The sequence below is a fragment of the Bombina bombina genome, chromosome 3, assembly GCF_027579735.1.
Source record: "Bombina bombina isolate aBomBom1 chromosome 3, aBomBom1.pri, whole genome shotgun sequence".
Taxonomy (NCBI): Eukaryota; Metazoa; Chordata; class Amphibia; order Anura; family Bombinatoridae; genus Bombina; species Bombina bombina.
In genome coordinates, this window is record NC_069501.1 from 111,627,788 (window position 1) to 111,650,353 (window position 22,566).

General features: G+C 37.0%; 1 protein-coding gene across 1 annotated transcript in view; it reads left to right on the plus strand.

Annotated features, from left to right (window-relative positions):
• DONSON (DNA replication fork stabilization factor DONSON) overlaps positions 1 to 22,566 on the plus strand; it is a 37,595-nt gene that overhangs the window by 11,979 nt on the left and 3,050 nt on the right. The window contains exons 3-8 of the mRNA XM_053704548.1: positions 1,597 to 1,797; positions 3,610 to 3,788; positions 17,653 to 17,831; positions 20,149 to 20,269; positions 21,925 to 22,023; positions 22,158 to 22,356. Of these exons, the coding sequence (XP_053560523.1) occupies positions 1,597 to 1,797; positions 3,610 to 3,788; positions 17,653 to 17,831; positions 20,149 to 20,269; positions 21,925 to 22,023; positions 22,158 to 22,356 (978 nt within the window). The remainder of the gene's footprint in view (positions 1 to 1,596; positions 1,798 to 3,609; positions 3,789 to 17,652; positions 17,832 to 20,148; positions 20,270 to 21,924; positions 22,024 to 22,157; positions 22,357 to 22,566) is intronic.

Below are 22,566 nucleotides of genomic sequence, written 5' to 3' on the forward strand. Positions count from 1 at the left end.
CAACATCACGACTGTGGCTTACATCAATCATCAGGGAGGAACAAGGAGTTCCTTAGCGATGACAGAAGTATCCAAGATAATTTGATGGGCGGAGGCTCACTCTTGTTTTCTGTCGGCAATCTACAACTGGGAAGCTGACTTTTTAAGCAGACAGACGTTTCATCCGGAGGAGTGGGAACTCCATCCGGAGGTCTTTGCCACTCTGATTCTCATATAGGGCAGACCGGAATTGGATCTGATGGCGTCTCGTCAGAATGCCAAGCTCCCAAGATACGGATCCTGGTCAAGGGATCCTCAGGCCGAACTGATAGATGACTTGGTCGTTCAACCTAGCTTATGTGTTTCCACCATTTGCTCTCCTTCCCCGGGTGATTGCACGGATCAAACAGGAGAGGGCTTCAGTAATTCTAATCGCGCCTGCGTGGCCTCGCAGGACTTGGTTTGCCTATCTAGTGGACATGTCCTCTCTGCCGCCATGGAAGCTTCCATTGAGGCAGGACCTTCTCATTCAGGGACCCTTCCAACATCCAAATCTATTTTCTCTACAGCTGACTGCTTGGAGATTGAACGCTTGATTTTATCTAAGCGGGGGTTCTCTGATTCGGTCATTGATACTTTGATTCAGGCACGTAAGCCTGTCACTAGAAAGATCTACCATAAGATATGGCGTAAATATCTTTATTTATGCGAATCCAAGGGCTACTGATGGAGTAAGGTTCGGATTCCCAGGATTTTATCTTTTCTCCAAGAAGGATTGGAGAAGTGGTTATATCAGCAAGTTCCTTAAAGGGACAAATTTCTGCTTTATCGGTTTTACTACACAAGCGTTTGACAGATGTTCCAGACGTTCAGTCTTTTTGTCAGGCTCTGACCAGAATCAAGACTGTGTTTAGACCAATTGCTCCACCATGGAGTTTATTTTTTTTAAACTTCAGTCACCTCTGCACCTTTGGCTTTTCCTTTCTCTTCCTAATTTCGGTGGAATGACTGGAGTGGGAGGGAAGGGAGGAGCTATATATATACAGCTCTGCTGTGGTGCTCTTTGCCACTTCCTGCTGACCAGGAGGCGTAATCCCATAAGGATGAAATCCGTGGACTCGTCATATCGTAAAAGAAATACATTTATCAGGTAAGCATAAATTTCCTTTTTATTCTACCTTGGGGTGGGTACTTTAAAGGGATAGGAAAGTCGAGATTAAATGTGCATAATTCAGATAAATTATGTCATTTTAAGATACTTTTTAAATTCACTTCTATTTTCAAATGTTCTCTTGGTATCCCTTGTTAAAAAAATACATACACATCTTTTGTGATTGGCTAACTAGATGCGTTCAGCTATCTGCCAGTAGTGCAATGCTGTTCCCTCAGGAAAGAATTACAAGAGAATGAAGCACATTTGACAATAGAAGTAAATTAGTAAGTAGTTTGAAATTGTATGTTCTGTCTAAATCACGAATGAAAATGTTTGGGTTTTCTGACCCTTTAAGTGGTTTAATAGACTACTTTCTTATAAAAGAGCAAAAATGCTTCCATGAGAGCAGAATATTCTACGTGCTTGTACTTCTATGTTCATATAAGATTTTTATTTATTTTTAGTCCCCAGAAAAAACAATTATTTCACATGAGCCTCCAAAGGGATCTGTTACTTTTCCTGCTGACTGGAGCCTTAAGACACGTTTGCTATTCACATCTTCCCAATCATTCAATTGGGCTGATCACCTGAAAGCCCAAGAAGAAGCTCAAGGGTTTATTTTGCATTCTCGTGCTACACCGGTCAATTTGCCACACAGTATACAGGTATGATAAAACAATCTTCAGACTCAAACATGGCTATACACTGCTTGAGTCAGAGACGTGGGTTTGTTTGGGGCAGTATGTGTTCTCCATGTGCTAATGTTCAGATATAACTGCATTCATCATCCACTTATTTTCAATGTGTCAGTTTGCACAAGGTCACCTCCTTACCTCTTTCAGAAAAGTCTGTACATAAATTTGTTTGACCAGTTTATACACAGTTGCTGCATAACTCTTGCAGATGCTTTATTTTTTCGTACCACAAAAGTAGAAAACATGGCCTCTTGCACATAAACTTTACCGTTTGTTAAGAAATTGTAATACAAATAGCACTGTCTATAGAAAGTTAGTTAAATACAAATTTGTGCATTTAAAACTCCCTTTAAAAGGACAGTGTAGTGTAAAATTGGTTTCCCCTTAATGTTTTTCAAATGGCTTGTTATACAAGCTGCAGCGTACATACTGTAAGGGAAATTGCTCCTTTAGGTTTATCTTTTATATATGAAGCAGCTGCCTTTGGTCATTGAAACCACACAGTGTTCTAATGGGCTGAACTTGCAGAGAGACATACATTCTTTCTATACACACAGGCCACCTTATCTTCACTGTATACACAAAGGACATTACCTAGCTAGAGTTGTTTCTTTTCTTTATATGAAGTGTTATAGTTTCTGTACGACCCCAGCATCATATTGGTTGTGTTTTTTTTTATTAAAAAAAATAAAAAAAGATTTAAGTTTTGTGGATGAAATAATGTGTGTGTGTGTGTGTGATAATTCATTTTTTTTTTTTTTTTTTTTTTTTTTTTTTATTTCTTCCCCCTCCATTGTGGTTGGAAAAAACAAATTATATTGTATGTAAAATTCATCTTGTAAATGATTTGCAGATGAAACTTCAATATTAGTTCATTGAACTGAAAACGTATTCAAAGAAACAATTTTTAAGTCAAGAATGCTGAGTATACAGTTTTTTTTAATGTGGTTTCTAAATATTCTTTTGCCAGGATGTAAAGTTATCAGATCTACATTTTACTGTGCTATAAAGGTGAAAAATGAGATCCATTTCTTTCCCTTACAAATGACACCTGGCCACCATTGTCTTTAGGCTTCCTTTTGTTGTTGTGTTTTCCTTTTGATTAAAAATAAAGAAAAAATAGTACAGCTTATTCTAATTTGATTCACTGTGATGCTTCAGATGTGTCTGTCTATTGGGTTCTTGTAAAGCACGGCTATTCACACGTAAGGGTCTCAAGGCGCTGAGGGTTTCAGCTCAGTTGAAGAGCCAGGTCTTAAGGTCCGGTCTTAATGTCCTTTCTGCAGCGGGAGGGTGATCTAAGTCTTGGCTGCCAGGTGAGAGAAGTATCGGCCTCCCGCTGTGGTTTTCCTGATGCAGGGGATGACTGTGAGGGCTTGCTCGTCTGTATTCGGGACAGATGTTGTGGAGGGCCTTGAATGTATGGGTGAGAAGCTTGAAGGTTATTCTTTTGGTAATGTGGCATTGGCGAGGGATGTCGAGGATGAGTCTGGCCGAGGCGTTCTGGGTGCGCTGGAGTCTATTTTGGAGCTTTATGGTGGAGCCGGCGTAGAGTGCCCCCTCCCGCGTGTCTTGTTTTGGGCTGCAGGATTATCGCAGAACTCTAGTTTACTAGTCAGTCAAAGTCCGTAGAGACATTTTGTTGGTAGTTGTTGTGATGTGTTTTTTTATTTTTAAGTTCATTTTGGAAAAATGCATTTTGAAATCTTTCATTTTAACGTTATTCCGATTGTGTTATTGGAGAGCTTTAACACTTAATAATTATGATCATTCATTTTTCAGGAACCAAAGCTATCCGCTGACCTTCGCTGTGCATTCCAGCAAAGTCTTGTTTATTGGCTACACCCATCTCTTCCTTGGCTTCAGCTTTTCCCTAGAATTGGGGCAGATCGCAAAATGGCAGGAAAAAATAGCCCCTGGTCGCATGATGAAGATTTACAACAAGTTTTAATGAGTGAATGGTAGGTGTCCCTGATGATTAATTTGTGTTTTTTTTAAGCACTGCTGTGATTTCAGAGTAGACCTATTATAATGTGCTTATGATTCCTTATGTTGGTGGATCCCCAATAATCACAACTGAGACAATCTTGCAGGGACGTGTCTTTAGAAAACTGTTGTGTTTACATTCCTTGTGGAATCTACCTTACTGAAAATGTCACACAAATTTATTGAACAGAGTGTTAAAGGGACAGTATAGACTTTCATATAACTGCATGTACTAAACACTACTATAAAGAATAATATGCACAGATACGGATATAAAAATCCAGTAAAAAAAACTGTTTAAAAACTTACTTACAAGCTCTCAGTTTAGCGCTGTTAAAAAGGTAACTGGAACACCCACTGCAAGTGGGAAATTGCAGACACCCCCCCCCCCCTTCCTTTGCTTATAGAAAGACCCTTTATGCTAGACGCACATATCATGAGCTCCTACTTTATATAATAATTTTACAAGGCTATTCGGCATATTTTCCCTACTTCTACCTTTTTATCTTGGAGATTTAAATTGGATGTTATCTCTTGAATTACTGCTGGGGGAACTTTGCAGTGCTAAACATCGTGATTTTTGCAATCCCTTTTTTCTGCCTTCTAATGTGATACTGAGTACAGGAATACATGGCTGCGCTTTTTCTATCTCGGCTAAAAGACTTACTAGACCACCACAACAACGCTCTTCTGGATGCAGTGACTGAGGCATTTAAGCCTCTTATGGCTGTCACTTCTGTTCCGACTGCCCTAACCGCTGGCGAAGATGAGCAACAAGAGGAGGATGCAGCAGGCCCACGACAGTCGCCATCTTTAATCTTAACACCAGGGCACTCCATGTGGTGCTATGATGAAACTGACTGTGTGGGGGCGAGATATTAATGAGGAGTTGAGCTCCGTTACTACGCTGCAGGTCTCTCATTCAGGTGCGCTTCATAGTGACATAAAGGAACCACTGCTAACACATACTCCCCAACCTGTTCAGGGGTTGATCTGGGCGCAAGGCTCGTGTGGGATTCCCGTGCCGCAACTAACCTATCAACACTTCTCTGGGGTACAGGACACAGGTCATATCAGGCCTGCAGCTACGGGGCGCATGAAATTTGCAGACTGCGACCATGTTTGTGGGGCTTTCCCCTTGCTCCGTGGTGTAGGGGCAGGAGCGACCGAGTATAAGCCACAACTAAACTGCCCCAGCGATATTCAGCACTACAGCTTCCCACTGATTTTAGGGCAAGTTGGTGTCAAGTTGGGTATCGGCTAGCCTGCTCCCGACAGCCTCACTGAAGACATTTTCTCTCTGGTCACCTACTAAGTTTGATTCCTATGGAAACCTACCCCAGGACATGGTCATTCTAATTTCCTTAACACTGAACAGTTATGTCTAGCACGACAGGTTTATATGACAGTTGTTTTTTTATGATGCATGTGTTATTTTAAAGTTAATGCTTGTTTAATGTTATGACTGCAGCAACCTAGTTTGATTTTTAAAGCCAAATGTAAATGAGCACAGTATGGACATTGCTCATTATTGAAGATAGGATCCTTGTGCAGGATTGTTAGCATTCATAATAGGTTCATTTAATATTAATCTTAGACGTTAACACAGGCTGTTTACCAAGCTGTGGTCCTTTTCTTATATAAGAGACTGAGCTACTGCCCTTCTCTCTAGAGCCTGGAGAAATGAACCCCTTATGACAACCCATCAAATATTAATGACTGTTAAGCACTTTTGTAATATTGCAACTTGCTAGGATATTACTGATTTTTGGATTATCTGTTTGCTAGCATGTCAATATATACCCAACTTTGGTTGTACTAATTTACATTAGGATTTTTAGGCTGTTCATTTCCCTCCTGGTATTCCCATTACTAGACTATATAATGCCTCCTGATTTTTGTGCATATGTATGAATTCTGCCTCAACATTTAGTTTATCGCTTCCACACTAATAGATCCTTTAGCTCAGCATTCACACTTTTTTAGCTATCCTCATAAAGCCATCTCCACCACTATACTTGCCACAATTCACTCACTTGGTGTAACTGTGCTGCCAGCAGCCGAGGTAGCATCCAATGCCCACTAGCTCCAGTGACCTATTTATTTATACCATAGTGGATATTTGACGTATATGGCAAGATTATTCACCATATCACATATCAACCAATGTTCATACTATAGGGGTACCATAGTACACTTAACGGGCCTATGTAATTCTAGTCTTATCCAAACATATGTACATGCGTACAGGTATATGTGTATGAGGGTGCGTGTACACAGATGTGTATAGTCCCCTATGATTTTTGGGATATCCGCTTGTTTATAGTTGAGCTTAGGAACGGTTGCCGGGGGTTATATTCTTCTGGTAAGCCATCATCGTCACATAGTGTTCCTCTTTGCCTCCTACCCACTAGCTGAGAGCTTCTTGTATATTACACTATTATTAAAAGGTTTTATTCACACATATAACCCCCCCCCCCCTATTGACTTTACCTACTTTATTTAGATCAGCAGGACTGATCAATTATACTAACCAGTTGAGTTTACAACCCCTGCATACACCCTGTCTTCTTTACAGCTTCACTTGTTCTCCTCCTCAGAGTAACAGCATTATATAATTGATACCCTATATATTAAAAGCTTCCTTTTGGCATATAGTTTATTGATCGCATTAATTTACCACCTCCCCCTCCCCTTTCTACAATGTGTCTCCTAGTCTTAGGAGAACTAAAAAAGCGGCTTCTCTCTCCTATACCGCACTTACCACCACCCCCTTGGTATTTTCCTCTAATTCACATAGCTCCATAATGCGAAACTCACCTATTTATTACTAAGGGAGTTTGGATTTTATTATACTATACTGAATACAAGTTTATTTACTAGAATTTATCTATAATCCTACAGTATAAAAAAGTTAAAAAATAGTTTTTTCAATAAGGGTCTACGAGTGGCCCACTCCAATTCATGGTTGCCCACTTTATATTATGTTTCTGACGACTCCACGTGGCCTAAAAGTGGTCGCTTACATCATACAGTGGGTGTTCAGTTAACAAGGCACTTATGTATTATGGGAAAGTAATTTGTCATTCGATTATATTGTCTCTTTATTTGGCATATGTCTGTAGCTTATTCTGTAATAGTCTTTTGTCTCTTATATTATGTTTTGGCAATTACTAATTGTTTGTCTTGACAAAAAAAAAACCTCAATAAAAATTATATAAAAAACCCAAAAAAAACACCTTCATGGGCTATATAAATAGATCATCTACAAAACATTTATGCAAAGAAAAAAATGAGCGTATAATGTCCCTTTAATTTCCATCGTTTTAGTACATAGCTACTTTTTTTTTTTTTTTTTTTTTTTTTCTTCTTTTCTTTTGGCTCATAGGAACAGTAAATATAAAACTTATTTTACTTCCTCCCATTCAGAATACTTAGGGTCTATACTTCCCCTGGGTTAGTAGTCTGCACAAGACCATTGTGTATCACAGGTCATGCAGATAAACTGCTTAAAGACATGAAACCTAAAACATTTCTTTCATGATTTAGAAAATACAATTTCAAATAACTTTCCAATTTACCTCTATTTAATTAGCTTTATTCTCTTGTTCTTTGCTGAAAGGTTTATCTAGGAAAGCTCAGGTACAGCAAAGAACCTAGGTTCTAGCTGCTGATTGGTGGCTGTATATATATATATATATATTATATATGTATATATGTATACATGTATATGTGTGTATATGTATGTATGTGTGTATATATATATATATATATATATGTGTATATATATGTGTGTATATATATATGTATATATATGTGTGTATATATATATGTATATATATATATATATGTATATATATATATATATATATATATATATATATATATATATGTGTATATATATGTGTATATATATATATATATATGTATTACACACAGATTGTCATTGGCTCACCCATTTTTCAGTTAGAACACAGTAATGCATTGCTGCTCCTTCAACAAATTATACCAAAAGAATGAAGCACATTTGATAATAGAAGTAAATTGGAAAGTTGTTTAAAATTAGTATTTTCTACCTAAATCATGACATTTTTTTGGTTTCATGTCCCTTGAAACAGTCTAGTACAAAAAAAACTTTCATGATTCAGATAGGGCATGTCATTTTCCAATTTTGCTTTGTTCTCTTGGTATTCTTAGTTGAAAGCTTAACCTAGGAGATTCATATGCTAATTTCTTAGACCTTGAAGGCCGTCTCTTAAGAATGCATTTTAACAGGTTTTTCACCACTACAGGGTGTTAGTTCATGTTTTTCATATAGATAACACTGTGCTCCTGCACGTGAAGTTACCTGGGAGCCATCACTGATTGGCTAAACTGCAAATCTGTCAAAAGAACTGAAATAAAGGAAGTTTGCAGAGGCTTAGATAAAACATAATCACAGAGGTAAAAATATATAAATATAACTGTGTTGGTTATGCAAAACTGGGGAATGGCTAAAAAAGGGATTTTCTATCTATAACAATTCTGGTGTAGACTGTCCCTTTAAAGTTAATATAAGTATTCAATTTGTGTAAGGTTAATGGGCGTAATTCTCAAGATAGAAGTGTACCTGTTACATTAGATTCCTGTTACTTAATTTCCAACATTACTGTGTAGTTGGTTGATTTATATAATCAAAGAAAAAAGTGAGGGGGCGCCCTAAGTGTGAATATGGAGAAATAACCAAATAATAATATATTAATCTAAAAATTATTAGATAATGTTAGCAAAATTAGTCTAAAGAGATATATCAAACAATATACAGTGTTCACCAGAATAAATTATGATACAAAATAATATATCATACAATGTGCAATATTAATCAGTGTAAACCAATAACAATGTGATACAAAGTAATACAAATGATATATATAGACAAACAAAGTAACAATAAAGTGAAAGTCTCTATTAAGGAAAGAGGCAGCTATCTGTGATAATCCAGGCCAGGATCCAGGAACAGCAATCTATGAAAAGAAAAAACAGAAGCGCCACATGGCCCAATATTGTTTGGTCCGGAACTAATAGAACTTAAAGTAATGAGTAAACTCACATTTAGTAGAGCACCTCAATTAGTGCTAAAGATGCGGTCTGGGATCTATTCGGTCACCCAGAAGACCAACTTCCTGCACTGGAACTGATATAATGAATAAAGCACCTCTTGTGATGCTATAGAGGCATGAAGGGATTAATTCAGTCACCCAACAGACTTGTGGCCAGACATCCAAGTGGATTCAGAAAGGTAGATGGATCCCACAGTGAGCCAGAGGGAGATGATTCTCAGGAGAAGGATAAACAATATATCCCAAAACAAAGATGCAGCAAGTGTTCAAATATTAAAAATGACTTTATTAAAAATTATAAAATCACAGGCAACGCGTTTCTCAGCCAATGGCTGTTTCATCAGGCTTCATAAAATATTTACTGAACACTTGCTAAAATATACCCTAAACTTAATTAATTGATATTAAACAGGTGATAGTGGGGTGGGTCCACTTGATTAGTAGTGTGATCCCAACCAATCAGCTGCTATCAAATGGAGCACACATTGAAACATAAACAATATACAGTATAATATACAATGCATAGTAACAAATTTCATACATTCTTAATTAATATTATTCGTATTATATTTCATTTGAACAGATTCAATAAGCTAATAAAATTTAATGAGCTAAAAAAGTCATATCTTATTGTAAGTGATGTAAATAGAGCACACATTGGAGCACGCATTGAAACACAAACAGGACACAATATGGGATATATTGCTTGATGATCATTTTCATGCATTCTTTGGTTCATAATATATTTCATTTGAGCAATAATTTTGATAGACTTACATAGGTCGTACCTTTATAAGTGAAATGTTGGAGTGACATGCATGATTTAGTTCAAACAGAACGCAACAATTCCAATGTTTATGAGCGATATAAGTTTTTTCCCAAAATGGGTGTCCCAATCAGCTGTTATTTAGTAGTTGTAATTATATGTAGTTTGAATTAAGCGCCGACGAAGACGGCGTCCATAGGCGCTTAGTGCGCATGACCAACCTCAATCAGCTGTAAGCCTAATTACTACAAACGCTCAAGAGTAGGCGTCGGCAATAACTGCATCCCAAAGCGCAGAGTGCGCATGACTAGCATCAATATATCAGTCAGATCAGGATCGCACAATAGCGATCCTGACTCGATTGCGTGGCGCTATATAATAGGACTAAAGTAGAAAAGGGGCGTGAACTGTAGCGTCCACAATATACCCTTCTGTAATATCCAATGTGTGATTAAAATCATATTCATATCACACCATAGTGGAATTAATGGAAGGAGAGCCCAAACGAACATTAACACCAAAAGTAAACTTGTGGAAACTAACCCACTGCCACTCGCACCATCCGTGTCCCAAATAGCAATACAATCAGACAAGTTCCGGCACCACAGCGAGAAAAGGACATTAGAAGTGCCCAACAGATCAAACATTCAGCATCGGCCAGTCAGGATAATAATCAATCACAAACTGTGATATACCTGTACCAATCAAATAATACCTATCCGTCAGTAGATTAATACATTATATATCAGACTACACCATGAATATAGGATGCAGCAATGGGGCATAATAAGCACAAAAGTCTACAGTTGAACTGCACAAATTCCTAACACAGAAATAAAGATTGCTAGATGTAAACAGTATAAGGGGTGGATATTTGATATAATACCAAGATCGGTGCTTATAAATATTATATATTCCTTAAGCTATATTCTCATAACTTAGCCAATGTGGTATCATTTAAGCCGTTTGTATACATAGGTTATAAACAGATAGAGAGGTTCCACTAACCCTAATAGCAGGATTTAAATCTCATATATAAAAACACAAAATATAAGAGCCAAATATAACTAATATTGCAATGATGGCTAGCAAATTCCTTTATAGGAAATTTAAAAACCAAAGGGTATAATACCATCAGAATATAATAATTAAGGAAAAATATATATAATAATAATAAATATGAGGTAATGTGTGATCAATACTAAGTGAATAATATAAACTGAAATAATGAAAGAAGTGACAATCGTTAATCTGACAACTGTAGTCAGTATTTCACCAAAATAAAAATAATAATAATAATTGTTATGATCAGTCAGTCTATAAACAACTCGTATACAGATAAGCGATAAGAGTAAAGGAGCTACTACCAATCTATAAAGGGCATCTCTAATATGGCAATGTTCACAACTAAATGGAAACAAGTGATAAGTGGTTAGTTGTATTGTCCCAACACAAGCCCATAAAGTCGGGTTCCTGATGGGCTCATGGGTAGCAGATTTGATGCATCCATATATATGTGTATATATACAACCAGAGATATATATACACACACACAAACACTAAATGGTAATCAAAATAGTCAGAAGACCAATTGATCAGATCCAGAGGTATAACTGGTTCCCACCTATAGCAAAGTTAAATAACACTCATAAATCGAAAGCTGCTAGATCGACACATTCGTTGAGGCCTTCTGGGGCCAAAGTGTGTAGTTTGTGGATCCAGTAAGTCTCTCTACGTCGTAGAGTGAGCATAGCATTATGGCTATTTCGAGGTATTTGTTCTATAGGTAGTATAGAGAGTGTTTTAGCACTACCTTTGTGTGCATAAGCACAATGTCTGGAAAGGCTATGTTTCAAGAGTTTCTTTTTGATGTTGTAGGTGTGTTCGCTCCATCGTTTTTTGATGGTGCGTCCAGTGCGTCCTACATATTGGACCCCACAAACACAGCTAACAAGATAAACCACATAGGTAGACTCACAGGACATCCTCTTTGTGATTTTAAATTGTTCTCCTGTTTGATTGGAAAGAAATGTGTTTGTTCCACTTTTCACGGCTTTGCACATATTGCACCTCGGTTTCAAACATTTAAATATTCCATGTCTTGGTAAAAAATTGCCCATAAAAATCTTATTAATCCCTATATTAAAGTTGTGAGTGCCCACCTTGTCCCTCACAACTTTACTAGGGGCCAGTTTGTTCTTAAGCGTGGGGGCCCTTCTAAATACTACCCTCGGTTTCCTATAAGTGTATTCCTTAAGATAAGGATCATTACAGATAATAGGCCAGTGTTTATGGATTATTTGCTTGATTTGTCGGAATTGGTTACTATAACCAGTTACGAATATTGGTATTTCTAAAATGTCATTGGATTGTTGCTTGGTAATAGATTTTTTGTTGTAATTTTTCTTTTTGTCTTGTACTAGATATTTATTTCTATCATCTTCTAGGGCTCTGAGATAGCCTTTGAGTACCAGATCCAAGGGATAGCCCTTCTCTAGGAACCTATCCTTTAATATTTGGGATTGTGCTATATAGCTTTCAATTGTGCTACAGTTCCGCCTAATGCGTCTGAACTGTCCGTATGGTACATTCTTTTTCCAACTATGGTAATGGTTACTATTGTAGTTCAAAAAGCTGTTACAATCTACCTTTTTAAAAAAGGTTTCAGATATAATGGTTCCAACTTCTGAGAAGGATAATAACAGATCAAGATATTCTATCTTAGAGGACTGAATGTTACTAGTAAAAGTTAAACCAAATTCATTGTCATTCAAAGATGACGAATATAGTAGAGCATCTTCATATGAGCCCTTAAATATGAATATCAAATCGTCAATATAACGTCCATAGAACACCAGACCCGCACCCATAGGAGACCCATAGACATGAGTCTCCTCAAATTTGCCCATATAGAGATTGGCAAAACTGGGTACACCATAATTATTTTATCTATCAAGGTAAATACCACCTTCAAGTCAAAGGCACGGCCATGGGCACCAGATTCGCACCCAGTTTTGCCAATCTCTATATGGGCAAATTTGAGGAGACTCATGTCTATGGGTCTCCTATGGGTGCGGGTCTGGTGTTCTATGGACGTTATATTGACGATTTGATATTCATATTTAAGGGCTCATATGAAGATGCTCTACTATATTCGTCATCTTTGAATGACAATGAATTTGGTTTAACTTTTACTAGTAACATTCAGTCCTCTAAGATAGAATATCTTGATCTGTTATTATCCTTCTCAGAAGTTGGAACCATTATATCTGAAACCTTTTTTAAAAAGGTAGATTGTAACAGCTTTTTGAACTACAATAGTAACCATTACCATAGTTGGAAAAAGAATGTACCATACGGACAGTTCAGACGCATTAGGCGGAACTGTAGCACAATTGAAAGCTATATAGCACAATCCCAAATATTAAAGGATAGGTTCCTAGAGAAGGGCTATCCCTTGGATCTGGTACTCAAAGGCTATCTCAGAGCCCTAGAAGATGATAGAAATAAATATCTAGTACAAGACAAAAAGAAAAATTACAACAAAAAATCTATTACCAAGCAACAATCCAATGACATTTTAGAAATACCAATATTCGTAACTGGTTATAGTAACCAATTCCGACAAATCAAGCAAATAATCCATAAACACTGGCCTATTATCTGTAATGATCCTTATCTTAAGGAATACACTTATAGGAAACCGAGGGTAGTATTTAGAAGGGCCCCCACGCTTAAGAACAAACTGGCCCCTAGTAAAGTTGTGAGGGACAAGGTGGGCACTCACAACTTTAATATAGGGATTAATAAGATTTTTATGGGCAATTTTTTACCAAGACATGGAATATTTAAATGTTTGAAACCGAGGTGCAATATGTGCAAAGCCGTGAAAAGTGGAACAAACACATTTCTTTCCAATCAAACAGGAGAACAATTTAAAATCACAAAGAGGATGTCCTGTGAGTCTACCTATGTGGTTTATCTTGTTAGCTGTGTTTGTGGGGTCCAATATGTAGGACGCACTGGACGCACCATCAAAAAACGATGGAGCGAACACACCTACAACATCAAAAAGAAACTCTTGAAACATAGCCTTTCCAGACATTGTGCTTATGCACACAAAGGTAGTGCTAAAACACTCTCTATACTACCTATAGAACAAATACCTCGAAATAGCCATAATGCTATGCTCACTCTACGACGTAGAGAGACTTACTGGATCCACAAACTACACACTTTGGCCCCAGAAGGCCTCAACGAATGTGTCGATCTAGCAGCTTTCGATTTATGAGTGTTATTTAACTTTGCTATAGGTGGGAACCAGTTATACCACTGGATCTGATCAATTGGTCTTCTGACTATTTTGATTACCATTTAGTGTTTGTGTGTGTGTATATATATCTCTGGTTGTATATATACACATATATATGGATGCATCAAATCTGCTACCCATGAGCCCATCAGGAACCCGACTTTATGGGCTTGTGTTGGGACAATACAACTAACCACTTATCACTTGTTTCCATTTAGTTGTGAACATTGCCATATTAGAGATGCCCTTTATAGATTGGTAGTAGCTCCTTTACTCTTATCGCTTATCTGTATACGAGTTGTTTATAGACTGACTGATCATAACAATTATTATTATTATTTTTATTTTGGTGAAATACTGACTACAGTTGTCAGATTAACGATTGTCACTTCTTTCATTATTTCAGTTTATATTATTCACTTAGTATTGATCACACATTACCTCATATTTATTATTATTATATATATTTTTCCTTAATTATTATATTCTGATGGTATTATACCCTTTGGTTTTTAAATTTCCTATAATGGAATTTGCTAGCCATCATTGCAATATTAGTTATATTTGGCTCTTATATTTTGTGTTTTTATATATGAGATTTAAATCCTGCTATTAGGGTTAGTGGAACCTCTCTATCTGTTTATAACCTATGTATACAAACGGCTTAAATGATACCACATTGGCTAAGTTATGAGAATATAGCTTAAGGAATATATAATATTTATAAGCACCGATCTTGGTATTATATCAAATATCCACCCCTTATACTGTTTACATCTAGCAATCTTTATTTCTGTGTTAGGAATTTGTGCAGTTCAACTGTAGACTTTTGTGCTTATTATGCCCCATTGCTGCATCCTATATTCATGGTGTAGTCTGATATATAATGTATTAATCTACTGACGGATAGGTATTATTTGATTGGTACAGGTATATCACAGTTTGTGATTGATTATTATCCTGACTGGCCGATGCTGAATGTTTGATCTGTTGGGCACTTCTAATGTCCTTTTCTCGCTGTGGTGCCGGAACTTGTCTGATTGTATTGCTATTTGGGACACGGATGGTGCGAGTGGCAGTGGGTTAGTTTCCACAAGTTTACTTTTGGTGTTAATGTTCGTTTGGGCTCTCCTTCCATTAATTCCACTATGGTGTGATATGAATATGATTTTAATCACACATTGGATATTACAGAAGGGTATATTGTGGACGCTACAGTTCACGCCCCTTTTCTACTTTAGTCCTATTATATAGCGCCACGCAATCGAGTCAGGATCGCTATTGTGCGATCCTGATCTGACTGATATATTGATGCTAGTCATGCGCACTCTGCGCTTTGGGATGCAGTTATTGCCGACGCCTACTCTTGAGCGTTTGTAGTAATTAGGCTTACAGCTGATTGAGGTTGGTCATGCGCACTAAGCGCCTATGGACGCGGTCTTCGTCGGCGCTTAATTCAAACTACATATAATTACAACTACTAAATAACAGCTGATTGGGACACCCATTTTGGGAAAAAACTTATATCGCTCATAAACATTGGAATTGTTGCGTTCTGTTTGAACTAAATCATGCATGTCACTCCAACATTTCACTTATAAGGTACGACCTATGTAAGTCTATCAAAATTATTGCTCAAATGAAATATATTATGAACCAAAGAATGCATGAAAATGATCATCAAGCAATATATCCCATATTGTGTCCTGTTTGTGTTTCAATGCGTGCTCCAATGTGTGCTCTATTTACATCACTTACAATAAGATATGACTTTTTTAGCTCATTAAATTTTATTAGCTTATTGAATCTGTTCAAATGAAATATAATACGAATAATATTAATTAAGAATGTATGAAATTTGTTACTATGCATTGTATATTATACTGTATATTGTTTATGTTTCAATGTGTGCTCCATTTGATAGCAGCTGATTGGTTGGGATCACACTACTAATCAAGTGGACCCACCCCACTATCACCTGTTTAATATCAATTAATTAAGTTTAGGGTATATTTTAGCAAGTGTTCAGTAAATATTTTATGAAGCCTGATGAAACAGCCATTGGCTGAGAAACGCGTTGCCTGTGATTTTATAATTTTTAATAAAGTCATTTTTAATATTTGAACACTTGCTGCATCTTTGTTTTGGGATATATTGTTTATCCTTCTCCTGAGAATCATCTCCCTCTGGCTCACTGTGGGATCCATCTACCTTTCTGAATCCACTTGGATGTCTGGCCACAAGTCTGTTGGGTGACTGAATTAATCCCTTCATGCCTCTATAGCATCACAAGAGGTGCTTTATTCATTATATCAGTTCCAGTGCAGGAAGTTGGTCTTCTGGGTGACCGAATAGATCCCAGACCGCATCTTTAGCACTAATTGAGGTGCTCTACTAAATGTGAGTTTACTCATTACTTTAAGTTCTATTAGTTCCGGACCAAACAATATTGGGCCATGTGGCGCTTCTGATTTATATAATGGGCGCCATGTATTAAGCTTCGAAGTGACCGTCCGTCTGTATTTCCGCGTCAAAATTCGCTCACGATCTGCTTCTCGTATGTACCAATCTGCGATCTGGTCGAAAAACCACTATTTTCATCAGCGATCGTGATCGTTCCGAAGCCTTTTTCCACTTACTACATGTTCGATCGCACGTAAATTCGCTGTAATCGGAAATTATGAATGTTACAACTAATCCGTCCGCTCCAACTTTCACTGTAACTTCGCGTGATTTGCTTCGCGACCATTTAGGTAGCTAATACAATAGAAAACTATAGGGCGTCTCAACCTGATGCCAGGTAGAAGGACTAGACTACTATTGTAGCAGTATTGGTTTTTGGATCACTGAATGAAGATGGAGACACTTTTACACATGTTTCTTTTCCGATTAATTCAATTACGAGGAAGAAGGGCTATACAGGCACTGGTTGACAACTTGCAAAGAAGGAGAGGTAGAAGAATTAGAGTCCCTAGAGTTTTCCTTCCACGTATGGGTTTGGAAAGCATTTCTGATCGAGAGATTATCCAGAGATTCCGTTTGGACAGAGAAGCTATTATGGAACTTTACTATGAAATAGCAGAATACCTGGAACCTATGACAGCGCGTTCACAAGCCATACCCGGACTATTAAAACTGTTGGCAGCCTTACACTTTTTTGCCACCGGTTCATTCCAAGCTGTGTCTAGCGTTATAATTGGCATCAGCCAGTCTGCTTTTTCGAGGAACCTAACCAAAGTTATTGATGCTTTGATGATCGTCACGTGGGTAAAGAACTAAACCAATCAGGTCGCAGACTGCTTCTTAACTTTGCTCTTTCGCGCCGAACGAAGCTTCAAAGTTATCAATCCGATTTTCTTCGACACACAATAGACGCGAAATTTTACGGCTTGGTTTTTAGTACATTCATGTAACGAAGTGCCATCCGCATGGTGCGAATGCCGGCGGGTTATTTCGATACGGTCTGTGCGAAAAAATTGACGCCTTAGTACATGGCGCCCAATGCCTTTTTTTTTATTGTGTGACATTCTCTAGCTAAATATAGACATGTTTGTACCATAAAACACATGCCGCTATTACAAATGCTGCTTCTATGCTCTGTCCTTTATAATTACTGATATAAAAGTAATGTAACTAATCCCTATATTTACTTGTTTTTTCAGGGCCCTCAGTTTCACGTCTTTATATAATTTGTTGAAAGCGAAGCTGTGCCCGTACTTTTATGTCTGCACCTATCAGTTTACTGTGTTATTTCGGGCAGCTGGCTTAGGAGGTAGTGATGCGATTACTGCGGTCATGTCTCCATCTACACGAGGATTGAGGGAGGCCATGAAAAACGAAGGTGAGCAGAATGTACACAGATTGTTTTTTTACGTTTCTAGTGTCATTCACAAAATTATAAATGGTGTATGTGATATTTACTGGGCATAAGGTTTCATGGAATAATACCAGATCAAAGGAACGTGCAAATGCAAAGAGGTTAAACGCATAGCAATTCCATACTGTGAGCTAGCTCTTGTTAGCCAACGATATCATATTTGCATAGCCATCAACTACCAGTTACCTCCAAGTAGCATATTGCTGCTCCCGAGCTTACCTATGTATGCTTTTCATTAAAGGATACCAAGGAAACAAAGTGAATTAAAAAGACTCTTACAATTGCATTCTCTCTCCGAACCCTAAAAGTTTTTAATTTTGACATCAGTGTCTCTAAATCCTTTTATAATTTAGTTTGTGGCTGGCTGACCGCGCTATATGGCTGTACGATTACCATACTCTTTACAGTGTTCCTATACCATGTAATGTTAGCTATTCAAGGAACCAGTTCATATAAGAAAAGTACATAAGGAGTTCAGAATGCTTTAAAAAAATCTATCCTATGTACTATCTGAGGCTCTTGAGTCTTCAGTTAATACAGCTTACAGCACCAAGGTAGTCGCGGATAGACGACACCTCGTGCATCAGGAACTCTTAAAAATGCATGGTTTGAAAGCCCATACAGCTCTAAAATGGCAAAACACGGCAGTTTAGTTTTTTTAGATATTTGTTGTTACTAAACCACCTATTAAATGTTGACTCTGACAATCTGGTTAATAAACAAGAGGACTTGTAACACTTTTGATGTTACAACCAAAGATCTCTTATGGTTTTATAGGACTCTTGAAGCAGGTGTTGATCTTTTAAGCGTGTTGCTTTTCAAACTTGTTTAAAGGGCCATTATAGTGAAAAAAAATGTAATTTTGATCACAACTGACTCTGGAAATCTGGTTAGCTCAGCTTCAGTTTCTAAATGAGAACCTGTAATATTTTCACTATAATGGCCATTTAACTCTTGAATATCATTTTTATGCTCAATGATCCGGTATCAAACTCTTTATTTTGTTTAATTTTGCAAAATAATTTGACTGTTCCATGTGGGTTCATGGTAGTCTATTTCTTTAACACGCATTTGAATTCCAAGCTAAATATGAATGTACAGTGCCTATTTTTCTGTTGCTGGAATTATAGCAGTTTTTTTTTATTTTAATCCCATTCTTTTACCATTTTTAACCGTACCCCAGTTTTTAGATTTATATTTTTCTTTTTTTTTTTCTTCTTATGCACATAGACCCCACATTATGCCCTCAAACCAAAGGGATTTCAGGTATACAGCTACAGAGGAAATTACAAAATGTACATTTTGTCTTCTGTAAAACTTTAAGCAGATTTTGTAGCAGTTTGATGCTGTCCATGGATATAATTTCACGCTTTGATAAACTAAGCTTCCATATACCAGTATTTGGGAAACGATTAACTTAGTACTTGTGACTCAAATGATTAGCATATTTAACATGTCCTTTTTGCTTTTTCATTTGCTTGATAGAAAATGTATGTACTTGGTGTTCGGAAAATAACATTTAAATTTAATTTTTTCTGATCTATAATCATTTTATGGGATCAAGTCCTAGAAATCTGCATTTCAGAGACTCATAACCTATTCTTCTTCCAAAAATATTCACCCTTAAAGGGACAGTCTACTCCAGATTTTTCTATTGTTTAAAAAGATAATTTTCTTACCCATTCCCCAGTTTTGCATAATCAACACTGTTATATTAATACATTTTTTTTTACCTCTGTGATTTTTCAGTTCTTTTGACAGATTTGCATTTTAACCAATAAGTGCTGACGCCATGGGAGTAAGCACTGTTATCTATATGGAACACATGAACTAGCGCTGTCTAGCTGTGAAAAACTGTCAAAATGCACTGAGATAAGAGGCAGCCTTAAAGGGCTTAGAAATTAGCATGAGCCTACCTAGGTTTAGCTTTCAACAAAGATTACCAAGGGAACAAAGCAAATTTGATGATAAAAGTAAATTGGAATGTTTTCAAAAGTAGCAATAGTTAGGCCCATTTTGGTATTTCATGCCACATTTCACCACCAAACGCGATCAAATGCAAAAAAAAGTTCACTTTTTCACAAACTTTAGGTTTTTCACTGAAATTATTTACAAACAGCTTGTGCAATGATGGCATAAATGGTTGTAAATGCTTCTCTGGGATCCCCTTTGTTCAGAAATGGCAGACATATATGGCTTTGGTATTGCTTTATGGTAATTAGAAGGCCGCTAAATGCCGCTGCGCACCACACTGCGATTTAAAACCTTTTTTTCTTTATAGGTATTGAATTCTCTCTTCCTTTGGTAGAAGAGGATCCTAACAAAAGGCAAAAGAACTCTGAGTCAACCTTGAAAAATGATGATGGCACTAGTCAAACTGGTTATAATAGTGGAGGAGATGAGTAAGTGTGGCAATGTTGTCGCTAACACGATTACAGGGTAACGTTTGCCACAGTGTATGTATATAGTATAAAAAGCTTAACATTGAAAGTTTATTAAACGCTTGATTTGCACTTATTTTTTAATTTTTAAAAACTACAAACTGAATTTAAAATGAACAAAAACCTTTCCAATTTACTTTCTTTTAGTATCTTTTTTTTCTGAACAGTATACCCAGGTAGCCTCAAGCATGTGTCTTCGGCACTCTCAATGGCCACAGTGTTTGCAATGATGCATAACAGTATTGTTGCTTTCGTTGAGAGTGCTTGAAGGCACATGCACATGCTTGGGGCTACCTAGGTATGCTGTTCAACACAGGATACTAAGAGCATGAAGTAAATTTATAAGGTTTTTAAAATTTGCTTGCTCTACCTGAATCATAAAAATCAAAACTTTTTAATGTCTCAAAGATTTGATTGCTCCAGTGTAAAATATACACAGTTAAAGAACATGATAATCATTTAGCAAAAACTAGTGCACTATCGGTAATAACTTTTAATACACACAGTGCATAATCATTTCAGCGATGTAAATGTTTAAAGTTTCATTATTTGTGTTCATTGAGCATTCACATTAAAACTGGTACATACCACAAATGTAGCAGGTGGGATGGAGGGTTGAAAAGAGAGCACCACCTGGCAGATTTAAATTCTGAGTTTGAAGCAAGTACACATTAAATTGAAATGTATTACAATGTAACTTGCATTTGCTTCTTGTTTTACACAATACTTTTCTGTAAGTTAAAGTGAATGTAAAGTTTGACGAATGTGTGCCTGGATTTTAAAAATCCTATTCAAAACAGAGGCACTTTCATTCATCAAACTTTACATTTTACTTGTTTTGTTAAAATACTTTTTATTCTTGAAAGCCGCTCTAGTGCTATCCTCCTCCTTCTCCTCCACACCCCTGCCTGGCTTCCTCCAACCACGGCTGTGCCTTTCCACCACCCCGAGCAACATTGCCTGAGTCCAAGCCGTGATTGGAGGAAGCCAGATTCTTCATTTTTGACATAGGAAGAGACTTTAAGTGCATTGTGTATTTTGAACATCCGTCACCTGCATACACCTGGGGATATAAATCAGTGAGACCTGCAGCCGTAAATTGCTTAGAAAACATAGAGGTTAGAGAGATTCAGACACACAGGTAACTCCCCTGTCCCTCCCACTTTCTTACACTGTCACTTATTTCACACACACAAAAAAAATGAGCACAACACAATTTGTGTAAGATACACAGAAATATACAAAGTATGATTCTGATTTATTAATTACACAAACACTTGAATTATATACACCTTGTGTGGCATTATACATATATTGTGTTTTGCCTGTTTTATAGTAAATTACATTTTATTAACTGGCTGGACAATTTGTATTGTGGGATATTATCTGTGACAGAAGCAGGGATTTGGCATGTTGGTGACATGAGGGATATTTCCTGTAATATCAGAAGATCACTATATTTTGAAAACATACATTTTGTAATCCATCTATAATAAGCAAGGGTTGGCATAATAAAATAACTTCTCATTTTAACTATTTAAATGGTAGAATGTATTTTTCCTTTAAATAAATAAGCTACGTGTGACCACTGTTTTTTAATTATTTTTTTTTTTTAGGGCTTTGGTAGACAGTGAGGAGGATGAAAGCTTTTCTTGGTTGGAGGAAATGGGAGTTCAAGATAAAATTAAAAAGCCAGATTCTATTTCTATAAAACTGTATCCTTTTAACTATATAAATAAAGAAGCTTGCAATTTTCTCAATTGGGTTTTGAGAATCCGTTATCTAATATGTGCGTGTGATGGTTAAACAATCAACGTGTAATATATTTTCTTAACTTTAAATGAACTAGTCGGCAAGAAAAGAACGAAGTCAAACTGGACCACAAGCCTGAATCTGTTGTACTGGTGAAAGGGACAAACACTTTCACTTTACTAAATTTTCTAATTAACTGCAAGAGCATAGTGGCTGCAGCAGGTTCTCAGGCAGGACTCCCACCAACTCTGCTCTCGCCAATTGCTTTCCGGGGAGCTACAATGCAGACCTTAAAGGTAGAGAAGTTTTACCACTGGAATTAAAATTATTTTTTTTAGCAACTGTAACGCTGCATATGGAGATATAGCCACATTAACCTTTTAACGCCGTTGCAGCATTCTATTCCGTCCTAACTGTGCCGGGCTTAAGCGCCGTTCAGGTGGAATAGAAAGTCCAAGCTGTTTGACTGTCCTGAAGCTTCCTGGATGGGATCGCTGTCTGTAGGG